Source organism: Ranitomeya imitator, chromosome 1, assembly GCF_032444005.1.
Source record: "Ranitomeya imitator isolate aRanImi1 chromosome 1, aRanImi1.pri, whole genome shotgun sequence".
NCBI lineage: Eukaryota > Metazoa > Chordata > Amphibia > Anura > Dendrobatidae > Ranitomeya > Ranitomeya imitator.
The window spans coordinates 1,249,307,490-1,249,322,457 of record NC_091282.1 but is presented as its reverse complement, the minus strand read 5'-3'; the positions used below and the strand labels follow the sequence as shown (position 1 = coordinate 1,249,322,457).

The following is a 14,968-nucleotide window of genomic DNA, read 5'->3' as shown; positions in this document are numbered from 1 at the left end:
TCGCGGTCAGGTGACCGCTCACCTGACCGCTCACGTGACCGTGACGTCATCGAAGGTCCTTCACTCACTGCATTCTTAGGAACGGAAGCAGACGCTCGCAGCGGTGACAGCCAGGGTCCTTCGGAGGGGTGAGTATAGCCATATTTTTTATTTTTATTCTTTATTTTTTATATGAATATGGATCCCAGGGCCTGAAGGAGAGTTTCCACTCCTTCAGACCCTGGGAACCATACGCACCGCATACGCCGATTCCGATTTCCGATATCGCAAAAATATCGGAACTCGGTATCGAAATTCCGATACTTGCAGTATCGGAATGCTCAACACTAATCTCTACTTATCTTACAGATCCCTTCTTAGGAAACACTACTCTAATGCAGAAACATATTGTTCTCTATAATATATTACTTCTCTTCATAGGTACCAAGATCTCAATGTTCAGAGAATTGTCCACCTGGTAGCAGAAAGATCAATATTAATACGAAACCAGTCTGTTGTTATGGCTGTATAATGTGCTCAGAAGGAGAAATATCTAATATAACTGGTAAATATACATTTCTGATCAAAATAATTTAATGTATCATTTTTTATTCATTTATGATACGCTTTGTGATTTATTTTGTGATTTAAGTGAACTGTATACTACAGTAAATCATTATTCTAACCTAATTAATTTTAATATATTTTTTAAATATAGATGCACCTCTGTAAATCTTTCTTATTTTATTAAGTCCTTGTTCACTTACATAACTAAGGATATGGTTTACCCTTTACTAAAACCGTCCATTTTTTACATCACTTCAAGTTTACACCTTTTACATCGGGCACATGCACCTTACCTTGTGTTATACCTCATTTTGTTCCCCCCATAAAAGATATGAAGATAGTGATCCCCTCAAACACAATGTCTGGTGTAGCGCATGCTCAAGTGGTGGATGCAGAAAGGATCTTGAATCTGCGATCTGTATGTGCCTGCTCCGTCGCTCGGCTTCGTTAGGCAGGTCACATGATCGGAGCTTGGATACCTCATTTTCGTCATGTGCCTATCCGGCTCGCATATGCGCCATTGTAAACAGCAACTACAGACGTCATTGACAATTTTCTCAGATCGCTCCTATGTATTAGAATTGCTGCATTGATATGAAAACCGACCACAGGGTGGCACTCACAGCAATCCATCATCAACAACCATAGAGGTCTTCAGGAGACCTCTGGTTGTTATGCCAATGCACTGATGACCCCCGATCACGTGACGGGGGGCAGCGGTGAGCGTACTTCCAGCTTGCGGCCGGGAACTCTTGTTAAATGCTGCTGTCAGCATTTGACAGCTGCATTTAACTAGTTAACAGCGGCGGGTGGATCGTGATTCCACCTGCCGCTATTGCCGGCACTTGTCAGCTGTACAAAACAGCTGACATGTCCCCGCTTTGATGTGGGCTGACCGCCGGAGCCCACATCAAAGAAAGAGATGCGACCTCCGCAATACAAGTACGGCAGAGGTCGTGAAGGGGTTAAAGTCAGGTCCTCTACTGTATGATACTAGAAACAGAATAATTTTTGTGGCCTCTCGATCAGGCCTCTACAGCTTAATTTCAAACCAACAAAATCACAGAGTGTGATACTGCGCGTTGTCTAACTTTGCAACTGAAAAATTATATACCGTATATACTCGAGTATAAGCCGACCCGAGTATAAGCCGACCCCCCTAATTTTGCCACAAAAAACTGGGAAAACCTATTGACTCGAGTATAAGCCTAGGGTGGAAATGCAGCATTTACCGGTGAATTTCAAAAATAAAAATAGATCATTATTTCCCCATAGCTGTGCCATATAGTGCTCTGCACCGTTCATATTTCCCCATAGGTGTGAACCATATAGTGCTCTGCACCGTTCATTGTGCCCCCTAGCTGTGCCATATACGGTGCTCTGCACCGTTCATTGTGCCCCATAGATGTGCCATATACGGTGCTCTGCACCGTTCACTGTGCCCCATAGCTGTGCCATATACGGTGCTCTGCACCGTTCACTGTGCCCCATAGCTGTGCTGTGCCATATACGGTGCTCTGCACCGTTCACTGTGCCCCATAGCTGTGCCATATACGGTGCTCTGCACCGTTCGCTGTGCCCCATACATAGCTGTGCTGTGCCATATACGGTGCTCTGCACCGTTCACTGTGCCCCATACATAGCTGTGCTGTGCCATATACGGTGCTCTGCACCGTTCACTGTGCCCCATACATAGCTGTGCTGTGCCATATACGGTGCTCTGCACCGTTCACTGTGCCCCATAGCTGTGCTCCATATACGGTGCTCTGCACCGTTCACTGTGCCCCATAGCTGTGCTGTGCCATATACGGTGCTCTGCACCGTTCACTGTGCCCCATAGATGTTCCACATAAATTTGTGCCGCCGCTGCCGCAATAAAGAAAAAAAAACACATACTCACCTCCCTTGATTGCAGCTCCCGGCGTCTCGTTCCGGCGCCTCCATCTTCCCGGCGTCTCTGCTCTGACTGATCAGGCAGAGGGCGCCGCGCACACTGTATGCGTCATCGCGCCCTCTGCCTGAACAGTCAGAGAGCAGAGACGCCGGGAAGATGGAGGCGCCGGCCGGGAAGATGGATCGGCGCCCGGCGGCTGGAACGAGGACAGGTGAATATGCAATACTCACCTAGTCCTGGCGATCCTCGCGCTGTCCCCTCCTGTCTTCGGCGCTGCAGCTTCTTTCTCTATCAGCGGTCACCGGCACCGCTGATTAGAGAAATGAATAAGCGGCTCCGCCCCTATGGGAGGTGGAGCCGCTTATTCATTTCTGTAATGAGCGGTCCCACGTGACTGCTGAAGAGAGGAAGAAACTGCAGCGCCGAAGCCCGTGGGACGGCAGGGGGAGCGTCAGGATCGCTGGGACTAGGTAAGTATACCTCAGCGCCCTCACCCCCTCACCCGCCGACCCCACCGCTACCGTGACTCGAGTATAAGCCGAGGGGGGCACTTTCAGCCCAAAAATTTGGGCTGAAAATCTCGGCTTATACTCGAGTATATACGGTATATATTTTTTTAATCTACCTTCAGTTTGCACACAGGTTCATATCACCGCCACAAAATGACAAAGTTGGATACAGCAGGCTGTTTCTCATTTAGCAACAGAAACAAAATAATATTTTTTTACTGTTCCTTAGGTCTGTAGTCAGTTTTATATCAGCAAAGCACAAAATGACAAGGTGAGATACAGCAGGCTGTTTCACATTTAGATAGTGAAAAAAATGCGATTTCAACAACCAATGAAAAAAGCCATTGTGTCAGTGATTGGCTAGCTGCAATGTGCACACATAAAGTTAGGGGGAAAAACACTGTTAACAAGAACGCAGCACCTCTGAGATCTGCAAAACCCTCACATCATCAAACACGTGCCGAATGCTCATGATACACCACCATTATTGTTGCTAAATTGCTGAAAATATTTTTGTGGCAACGCAATTATTTTCCTGCACTTTTACCGAATGTTACAGATTTTTCCGGATTTTATAAAATTTTGGTCTTCCTCTTACCAAACTCTCCCCTTTCCAATCTGTCTTGAATGCTGCAGCCAGGATCATATTCCTCGCCAACTGTTACACCGATGCATCTACCTTGCGCCAGTCATTGCATTAGTTACCCATCCACTCCAGAGTTCAATATAAACTTATTACCCTCACCCACAAAGTGCTCCACTGTTCAGCACCACCCTACATCTCCTCCGTGGTCTCAGTCTACCACCCTACCCGTGCCCTCCATTCTGCTAATGACCAGAGGTTAACATCCTCAAAAATCAGAACTTCCCACTCCCGTCTCCAAGACTTCTTGCATGCTGCGACAATTGTTTGGAATGCACTACCCAGGATAATTCGATTAATCCTCAATGCATTTCTTCAGACTGGTCTACCGCCCCAGGTCATTTATCGAACTATCCCTGGGTTGCCCGTTTAAAATTTTCTTCATAAGCAGGACCCTCGTGTCATGTTCTCCCACGCTTTACGCATTTAATAGCCCTCTGTGTCTGTACTTTTACAGATTCTGGTTTATAACCAGTTCATGTAGCGTTACATGAACACCCAATTTATTACATTATGGCTGGTCAGGACACCTTTCATGTCTCCTTTATTTTCTCAAAGATAGAAAGCTTGCGGGCAGGGCCCTCACTCCTCTTGATATATAGTGGATTATATGATTATTGTTATTCTGTAATATCTTGTATTGTCTGTACCGGTCCCCTCTGCGGAATATGTTGGTGGTATAGAAATAAAATTATTATTATTAATACCTTCCATACTTGCGGAAATATAATTAAAACAAACTCACTTGGGATGAAATGTACCCAATGTGATTAATTAAAGGTTATTATCTATATAAATAAAAACTATTTTTATTATAATTGCATCCAGGCAAATTAGGTGAGATGAATACACAACATCCAAAGTACCAGATTTGACCTTATAAAATTGAATATTAATTCCTGAAACTTTAAAACCGCAACGTCAACATATGGACAATCAAAAATAATTCCTGTTTTTTATGTCTTTACAGACAGTGAAAACTGCATACAATGTTTGCCTACGGAATGGTCAAGCAGCAAAAGAGATCAATGTCTTCCCAAATTTGAAGAATTCCTCGATTATTCTGACAGTCTTGCTATACCACTATTGACCATCTCTATTATTTTTTGGTCAATCTCTGTTCTAATATTCGGAGTTTTTGTGTCGCACAGAGATACACCAATTGTGAAAGCAAATAACAAAAATCTTAGCTTTGTTCTACTTACATCACTTTCGTTGTGCTTTTTGTGTGTATTTTTATTTATTGGTCGTCCCATTGAAAGAACCTGTAAATTACGACAAATTGTTTTTGGCATCATCTTCTCCATCTCAGTGTCTTCTGTTTTGGCGAAAACTATCATGGTCTGCATGGCTTTTAAAACATCAAGACCTGGAAGTCCATGGAGAAAGCTATTTGGAATGAAAGTGACCAACTCAATGGTTGTGATGGCCTCATCCATAGAGCTCTTTATAAGTATTAGTTGGCTATACTTTTCACCCCCCTATCTGGAGCAGGACACGCATACCTATCAAAGAAAGGTCATCATTCAGTGCAATGAAGGGTCACAAGTTGGTTTTTTTGCAAACATAGGTTATCTATTCTTCTTGGCTGTTGTTAGTGTTAGCGTAGCATATTTGGCTAGAACATTACCTGATCGTTTTAATGAAGCAAAGTACATCACGTTTAGTATGCTCATATTCTGTAGTGTCTGGATAACAATGGTTCCTTCTTATCTGAGCACCAAAGGAAAAAATATGGTGGCAGTAGAAGTTTTTTCCATATTTGCATCGAGTGCTGGACTGTTAAGTTTTATATTTTTCCCAAAGTGCTACATTATTTTCCTGAAACCTGAGATGAATAGAAGAAGTCAACAGCATGGAAAATTAAAGAAATAATTGCTTCAATAATTTATTGGGGTAAAAAAATAATAAAAATGGAAAGAATAGAAATAAACTTAACTAAGCTTGCAAGCAGGGCCTTCGCTCCTTCTGTAACTGTTCACCTATGTGTTAGTTTATATTGTTTTATTGTCTATACTTTCCCCTGCTTAATTGTAAAGTGCCCTGGAATATGTTGGTGCTATATCAATTAAATTATTGTAATTGTTATGACTACGTGTATAAATTATTACCTACAAGTCACATTGTTAGCACAGATTTTATGGTTTTCTTTGATTATCAAAACTAGAATAATCATGCTACTCAGCCTACTGTTAGGCTGGTTTCACACTTGCGTTTTAAAACACATGCATGTGGTGAAAAAAATGTGGCGTTTTGACGCGTTTACATGCATTTTTTCATGCATTTGCGTTTTTTAAACGCATGATGAGAAGTGTGTGACAGCTGCCAATCATCAAAATCAACTAGAAAACCCACTATAAATAGAAATAGCTAGGGTTAGGGTTAGGGGTAGGGATCCTAACCCTAACCCTAACCCTAAAGGGATCCTAACCCTAACCCTACCCCTAACCCTACCCCTAACCCTAACCCTACCCCTAACCCTAACCCTAACCCTAGGGATCCTAACCCTAACCCTACCCCTAACCCTAACCCTAAAGGGATCCTAACCCTAACCCTTAGGGATAGGGGTAGGGGTGTTATGAACAGGTGATTCAGAACCACAATGGACCTAGTGGTTAAGAGCACACAAGTGACCTGTTTAGTTACTAAAATAGGACGAGCTCTGAGACGTGGGAACTCTGCTGACCGCAATCCCTGATCCTATCATACCACACTAAAGGTAGCCGTGGAGCGCTCCTGACCAGAACCTAGGCGCCTCGTCACAGCCTGAGAAACTAGCTAGCCCTGAAGATAGAAAAATAAGCCTACCTTGCCTCAGAGAAATTCCCCAAAGGAAAAGGCAGCCCCCACATATAATGACTGTGAGTAAGATGAAAATACAAACACAGAGATGAAAATAGATTTTAGCAAAGTAAGGCCCGACTTACTGAATAGACCGAGGATAGGAAAGATAGCTTTGCGGTCAACACAAAAACCTACAAACAACCACGCAGACTAACGGTACGGAGTTGCTCCCTCTGCGTCTCAGAGCTTCCAGCAAGCAAGAAAAACCAATATTGCAAGCTGGACAGAAAATATAGGAAACAAAAGTAACATAAGCAAAACTTAGCTCATGCAAGGCAGACAGGCCACAGGAACGATCCAGGAGATAGCAAGGCCAATACTGGAACATTGACTGGAGGCCAGGAACAAAGAACTAGGTGGAGTTAAGTAGAGCAGCACCTAACGACTTAACCTCGTCACCTGAGGAAGGAAACTCAGAAGCCGCAGCCCCACTCACATCCACCAGAGGAAGCTCATAGACAGAACCAGCCGAAGTACCAATCATGACCACAGGAGGGAGCCCGACAACAGAATTCACAACAGTACCCCCCTTGAGGAGGGGTCACCGAACCCTCACCAGAGCCCCCAGGCCGACCAGGATGAGCCAAATGAAAGGCACGAACCAGATCGGCAGCATGAACATCAGAGGCAAAGACCCAGGAATTATCTTCCTGACCATAACCTTTCCACTTAACCAAGTACTGGAGTTTCCGTCTCGAAATACGAGAATCCAAAATCTTCTCCACTATATACTCCAACTCCCCCTCAACCAAAACCGGGGCAGGAGGATCAACGGATGGAACCACAGGTGCCACGTATCTCCACAACAATGACCTATGGAACACGTTATGGATGGAAAAAGAAGCTGGAAGGGTCAAACGAAAAGACACAGGATTAAGAACCTCAGAAATCCTATACGGACCAATGAAATGAGGTTTAAACTTAGGAGAAGAAACTTTCATAGGGATATAACGAGATGACAACCAAACCAAATCCCCAACACGAAGTCGGGGACCCACACAGCGCCTGCGGTTAGCGAAACGCTGAGCCTTCTCCTGAGACAATGTTAAATTGTCCACCACATGAGTCCAAATCTGCTGCAACCTATCCACCACAGTATCCACGCCAGGACAGTCAGAAGACTTAACCTGCCCTGAAGAGAAACGAGGATGGAAGCCGGAATTGCAGAAAAACGGCGAAACCAAAGTAGCCGAGCTGGCCCGATTATTAAGGGCGAACTCAGCCAAAGGCAAAAAGGACACCCAATCATCCTGATTGGCAGAAACAAAACATCTCAGATATGTTTCCAAGGTCTGATTGGTTCGTTCAGTCTGGCCATTTGTCTGAGGATGGAAAGCCGAGGAAAAAGACAAATCAATGCCCATCCTAGCACAAAAGGCTCGCCAAAACCTCGACACAAACTGGGAACCTCTGTCAGAAACGATGTTCTCCAGAATACCATGTAAACGAACCACATGCTGGAAGAACAATGGCACCAAATCAGAGGAGGAGGGCAATTTAGACAAGGGTACCAAATGGACCATCTTAGAAAAGCGATCACAAACAACCCAAATGACCGACATTTTTTGAGAGACGGGGAGATCCGAAATAAAATCCATAGAGATATGTGTCCAGGGCCTCTTCGAGACTGGCAAGGGCAAAAGCAACCCACTGGCACGAGAACAGCAGGGCTTAGCCCGAGCACAAATCCCACAGGACTGCACAAATGAACGCACATCCCGCGACAGAGACGGCCACCAAAAGGATCTAGCCACCAAATCTCTGGTACCAAAGATTCCAGGATGACCAGCCAACACCGAACAATGAACCTCAGAGATAACTCTACTCGTCCATTTATCAGGGACAAACAGTTTCTCCGCTGAGCAACGGTCAGGTCTATTAGCCTGAAATTTTTGTAGCACCCGCCGCAAATCAGGGGAGATGGCAGACAAAATTACCCCCTCCTTGAGAACACTCGCCGGCTCAGACAAACCTGGAGAGTTGGGCACAAAACTCCTAGACAGGGCATCCGCCTTCACATTTTTAGAGCCCGGAAGGTACGAAACCACAAAGTCAAAACGGGAGAAAAACAGCAACCAACGAGCCTGTCTAGGATTCAACCGCTTGGCTGACTCGAGATAAATCAAGTTCTTGTGATCAGTCAAGACCACCACGCGATGCTTAGCTCCTTCAAGCCAATGGCTCCACTCCTCGAATGCCCACTTCATGGCCAGCAACTCACGATTGCCAACATCATAATTACGCTCAGCAGGCGAAAACTTCCTGGAAAAGAAGGCGCATGGCTTCATCACCGAGCCATCAGAACTTCTTTGCGACAAAACAGCCCCTGCTCCAATCTCAGAAGCATCAACCTCGACCTGGAACGGGAGCGAAACATCTGGTTGGCACAACACAGAGGCAGAGGAAAAATGACGCTTCAACTCTTGAAAAGCTTCCACAGCAGCAGAAGACCAATTGACCACATCAGCACCCTTCTTGGTTAAATCAGTCAACGGTTTAGCAATACAAGAAAAATTATTGATGAAGCGACGATAAAAATTACCAAAGCCCAGGAACTTTTGCAAACTCTTCAGAGATGTCGGCTGAGTCCAATCATGAATGGCTCGAACTTTAACAGGGTCCATGCACATGGTCAGCTGGGTCCAATACTGAGGCTTATTCTTGGCCAAAGGCGTAGCATCAATTCCTCTCAATGGAATAGGATGCTGCAAGGGCTCCAAGGAAAAGCCACAGCGCCTAGCATACTCCAAGTCCATCAAATTCAGGGCAGCGCCTGAATCCACAAATGCCATGACGGAATAGGATGACAAAGAGCAGATCAAACTAACTAACAAAAGAAATTTCGACTGTACAGTACCAATGGTGGCAGATCTAGCGGACCGCTTAGTGCACTTAGGACAATCGGAGATAGCATGAGTGGAATCACCACAATAAAAACACAGCCCATTCTGACGTCTGTGTTCTTGCCGTTCAGCTCTGGTCAAAGTCCTATCGCACTGCATAGACTCAGGTACATGCTCAGATAATACCGCAAGATGGTGCACAGTTTTACGCTCACGCAAGCGTCGACCGATCTGAATAGCCAAAGACATAGACTCATTCAAACCAGCAGGCATAGGAAATCCCACCATGACATCCTTAAGGGCTTCAGAGAGACCCTTTCTGAAAATTGCTGCCAGCGCGCATTCATTCCATTGAGTGAGCACAGACCACTTCCTAAACTTCTGACAATATATCTCTACCTCATCCTGACCCTGACACAGAGCCAGCAAATTTTTCTCTGCCTGATCCACTGAATTAGGTTCATCATACAGCAATCCGAGCGCCAGAAAAAACGCATCAATATTACATAATGCAGGATTTCCTGGCGCAAGAGAAAATGCCCAATCTTGAGGGTCGCCGCGTAATAAAGAAATAATGATCTTTACTTGTTGAACTGGCTCACCAGAGGAGCGGGGTTTCAAAGCCAGAAATAGTTTACAATTGTTTTTGAAATTCAGAAATTTAGCTCTATCTCCAGAAAATAACTCAGGAATAGGAATTTTAGGTTCTAACATAGGATTCTGAACCACTAAATTTTGAATGTTCTGTACACTTATAGCGAGATTATCCATCAAAGAGGACAGAGCTTGAATGTCCATCACAACACCTGTGTTCTGAACCACCCAAATGTCTAGGGGAAAAACAGAGACAAAACACAGTGCAAAGAAAAAAAATGGTCTCAGAACTTCTCTTTTCCCTCTATTGAGAAGCATTAGTACTTTGGGCCTCCAGTACTGTTATGAACAGGTGATTCAGAACCACAATGGACCTAGTGGTTAAGAGCACACAAGTGACCTGTTTAGTTACTAAAATAGGACGAGCTCTGAGACGTGGGAACTCTGCTGACCGCAATCCCTGATCCTATCATACCACACTAAAGGTAGCCGTGGAGCGCTCCTGACCAGAACCTAGGCACCTCGTCACAGCCTGAGAAACTAGCTAGCCCTGAAGATAGAAAAATAAGCCTACCTTGCCTCAGAGAAATTCCCCAAAGGAAAAGGCAGCCCCCCACATATAATGACTGTGAGTAAGATGAAAATACAAACACAGAGATGAAAATAGATTTTAGCAAAGTAAGGCCCGACTTACTGAATAGACCGAGGATAAGAAAGATAGCTTTGCGGTCACCACAAAAACCTACAAACAACCACGCAGAGGGGACAAAAAGACCCTCCGCACCGACTAACGGTACGGAGGTGCTCCCTCTGTGTCTCAGAGCTTCCAGCAAGCAAGAAAAACCAATATAGCAAGCTGGACAGAAAATATAGGAAACAAAAGTAACATAAGCAAAACTTAGCTCATGCAAGGCAGACAGGCCACAGGAACGATCCAGGAGATATCAAGGCCAATACTGGAACATTGACTGGAGGCCAGGAACAAAGAACTAGGTGGAGTTAAGTAGAGCAGCACCTAACGACTTAACCTCGTCACCTGAGGAAGGAAACTCAGAAGCTGCAGCCCCACTCACATCCACCAGAGGAAGCTCATAGACAGAACCAGCCGAAGTACCACTCATGACCACAGGAGGGAGCTTGACCACAGAATTCACAACATAGGGGTAAGGGTAGGGTTAGGGGTAGGGTTAGGATCCCTAGGGTTAGGGTTAGGGTTAGGGGTAGGGTTAGGATCCCTTTAGGGTTAGGGTTAGGATCCCCTTAGGGCTAGGGTTAGGGTTAGGATCCCTTTATCACCTTTATGGTGGGGGGTGGCATATCAGTGTGTTTTCTGTTTTTTTTCTATAAAAATGCATGCGTTTACATAGACAGCAATAGGTTTTTTTGCGGCCAAAAAACGCCACTAAAAATTACTACATGTTGCATTTCTGCAACACAACGCATGAATAGGAAAGACGCATGTGGCGGCAAAACACGGCAAAACGCATGCAAAAAAATGCATGCGTTTTTAATGTTAAATATAGGAAAAAAACGCATGCTTTTTTTGCGCAAAAGCGCAGCGGCAAAAAACGCAAATGTGAAACCAGCCTCAGAGATGAGTGGATATTTTGAAATTACAATTTGCCGACTACTCCAAACTTTTCCAAAATATTATATTTGTGGAAAAGAAATTTCCATAAAACTCAATTCTTGACAGGTTGTAATTACTTAGAAAAATACACATGTAGAGAGTGGAAAGATGACCAAGAGATGACCATAAAAGCTTTCAGTTTACAGTCAAAAGACGGAGAAGACTCTGCTGACCATAAGAACGTAAACACTATTGAAGAGAGAGGACCCCACACACTCTAAGAGTTTACTCTTTACGAATGTGAGAGAGAAATAGAGGACCATAAGAGTTTGCATGCAACAGGTGAGAGAGAGTGCAGTCGGTTGACCATAAGGGATTAGATACTACATAAAAAAGAAAGAAAGGTAGCTATCTTGGCTGACCATAAGAGCTTAAACTAAACTTTCCTCCAGATACTCCGGTTTCCTCCCACACTCCAAAGACATACTGATAGGGACTTTAGATTGTGAGCCCCATTTGGGACAGCGATGATAATGTCTGTAAAGCATTGGAATAACATAGCATTATATAAGCAAAGCATAATAAATAAACCAAAAAAATGAATCCATACACTCAATACAAGGGTATCGAGTGAGTAGAAGCCAACTAGACAGGATCTGGCAGTGAGTATGAATAACACATATGTACCCACTGTTCCTGTCTCAGAAAACAGCGAATCCTCTCAGCGCACTGTGAGTCACATAGAGTGATTGCAGACATATCAATTTTGGCCAGACAACCCCTTTAAAGATTTCTTGGAATTTATTCGTTAAGCTTACACTATGATTTGGACTTCTCTGCAGTTAATCCTTAAGAAAAAAAATTCCAGAGCAGCTTTGGAATTGTAGGATTAGTGAAAGGTTAAGGAATCATTCTCAATGATTAGTTTGAGGTTAACTAAAAGGAAAAAAAAATCATGGTCCAGACAAGACAAAGTCAATGCTAAAGAAGGCTACAAGTGTGACATGACAATCAAAAGACTAACAAAAAGTAAAACTACATGATATCAGGCTAGCTTAAGGAGTGTGGGTAGTGGGTCATGATTGATCCATAGTTAGACCCATCAATGTTCATCCTTTTTGTATTTTATGATATGGCAACAGGTAATGTAAACCTGTTGACGTCTAAAGATGAGCAAACTTGTTCGGAAAAAGTTTGCCAATCTCAAATTGGCAGATGCAGATGATACAAAACTATGTAAAGCAGTTAATACAAGAGAAGATAGTATTCTGCTACAGATGGATCTGGATAAGTTGGAAACTTGGGCTGAAAGGTGGCAGATGAGGTTTAACAATGATAAATGTAAGGTTATACACATGGGAAGAAGGAATCAATATCACCATTATACACTGAACGGGAAACCACTGGGTAAATCTGACAGGGAGAAGGACTTGGGGATCCTAGTTAATGATAAACTTACCTGGAGCAGCCAGTGCCAGGCAGCAGCTGTCAAGGCAAACAGGATCATGGGGTGCAATAAAAGAGGTCTGGATACACATGATGAGAGCATTATACTGCCTCTGTACAAATCCCTAGTTAGACCGCACATGGAGTACTGTGTCCAGTTTTGGGCACCGGTGCTCAGGAAGGATATAATGGAACTAGAGAGAGTACAAAGGAGGGCAACAAAATTAATAAAGGGGATGGGAGAACTACAATACCCAGATAGATTAGCGAAATTAGGATTATTTAGTCTAGAAAAAAGACGACTGAGGGGCGATCTAATAACCATGTATAAGTATATAAGGGGACAATACAAATATCTCGCTGAGGATCTGTTTATACCAAGGAAGGTGACGGGCACAAGGGGGCATTCTTTGCGTCTGGAGGAGAGAAGGTTTTTCCACCAACATAGAAGAGGATTCTTTACTGTTAGGGCAGTGAGAATCTGGAATTGCTTGCCTGATGAGGTGGTGATGGCGAACTCAGTCGAGGGGTTCAAGAGAGGCCTGGATGTCTTCCTGGAGCAGAACAATATTGTATCATACAATTAGGATCTGTAGAAGGACATAGATCTGGGGATTTATTATGATGGAATATAGGCTGAACTGGATGGACAAATGTCTTTTTCGGCCTTACTAACTATGTTACTATATTACTATGTAAATTCAGCACCAACCTAGCATATTCAGATTTGTTTTCGGACACCGGAGCATTTTTACTATAAATCGGCAAAATTCAGCCAATGTTTGTTACATGATCGCTTTTCTACTAATTCTTTTGATATGACTTTGGCTAGGAGAGTGGTGCTGTTTGTCTGCCGCCAAAATGTATAGGAATTTTACGGCCAGAGAAATCACAAGACATAGACAGTGAGTCGTGTCTCAAATTAATTCTGCTTTATTGGCAGAAGTGTGCAACATTTTATAGGAAAAAATAAGGGGTTTTGCCACACATTACCTCAATGCCTTATCTCATAATTATTGCTATTAAGGCACAGATGATTGGCCTCGGGGAGACCAAAACATCCAACACCGCGGAGACACCATCACGTGTTTTTTTACTAGGCACTGCTCCTAATAACCAGATTCCTACTCCACACTGATGAGGGGCAAACACCCCGAAACAGCTGTCTGTGGATGGATACCATGCTTGGCATAGGCGGCTTTCCTTCATAGGATGCTGCCCTTCCCGTGGTTGTTCCTTCCCGGGGAAAGGCCTGGCTATTCACTGCTTGCGTCGAGAAACACGTGATGGTGTCTCCGCGGCTTCTTTACATGCATCATAATTATTGCTAGTCATTCCTGATGTCTGTCGCCCACGTCATTATCTATATTCCCCTAATGGTTAGTCAATTAGGTCAAGCCTACATCTGTCTTGCACATAATCTTCAAAGTCAATCGATATGGTGGACACTAAAGTTTGTTAATGGAAGAATCATTAGGGTTTTTCCATTTGTGTAGCATGTCGATATTTGATCAACATGAGGTGACTGGTACAATGTGTTACAGATGAACTAGATGCCATTCAAAAACTATTTAGTATCTGTCATTCATATATATATATATATATAAGGCATCGTGATTACTCGCTAATCCCGCCCCCTTCACAGTAGCTCCGCCTCCCACCACATCACCACACGCAATCCCGCCCCCACCACATCACCACACATAATCCCGCCCCCAACACATCACCACACATAATCCGACTCCCACCCCATTACCACACACAATCCCGCCCGCCACCCAATTACCACACACAATCCTGCCCCCCAACAAATTACCACACATAATCCCGCCCCCCACACATTACCACACATAATCCCACCCCCCACCCCATTACCACACATAATCCAGCCCCCCACCCCATTACCACACATAATCCCACCCCCCACCCCATTACCACACATAATCCCACCCCTCACCCCATTACCACACATAATCCCACCCCACCCCATTACCACACATAATCCCGCCCCACCCCATTACCACACATTATCCTGCCCCCACCCATTACCACCCATACCACCCCCCACCCCATTACCAC

The 14,968-nt window shown here is 44.1% G+C and overlaps 2 protein-coding genes across 2 annotated transcripts in view; one reads left to right on the top strand and one right to left on the bottom strand.

Annotated features, from left to right (window-relative positions):
* LOC138657469 (vomeronasal type-2 receptor 26-like) overlaps positions 1-5,683 on the top strand; it is a 71,717-nt gene extending 66,034 nt beyond the window's left edge. The window contains exons 5-6 of the mRNA XM_069745266.1: positions 421-544; positions 4,563-5,683. Coding sequence (XP_069601367.1) covers positions 421-544; positions 4,563-5,467 — 1,029 coding nt within the window. The 3' untranslated portion in view covers positions 5,468-5,683. The remainder of the gene's footprint in view (positions 1-420; positions 545-4,562) is intronic.
* A 6,649-nt stretch (positions 5,684-12,332) lies between these two features.
* Positions 12,333-14,968, bottom strand: part of LOC138657463 (vomeronasal type-2 receptor 26-like) — an 80,930-nt gene continuing 78,294 nt past the window's right edge. Inside the window, exon 6 of the mRNA XM_069745262.1 lies at positions 12,333-12,379. Coding sequence (XP_069601363.1) covers positions 12,333-12,379 — 47 coding nt within the window. The remainder of the gene's footprint in view (positions 12,380-14,968) is intronic.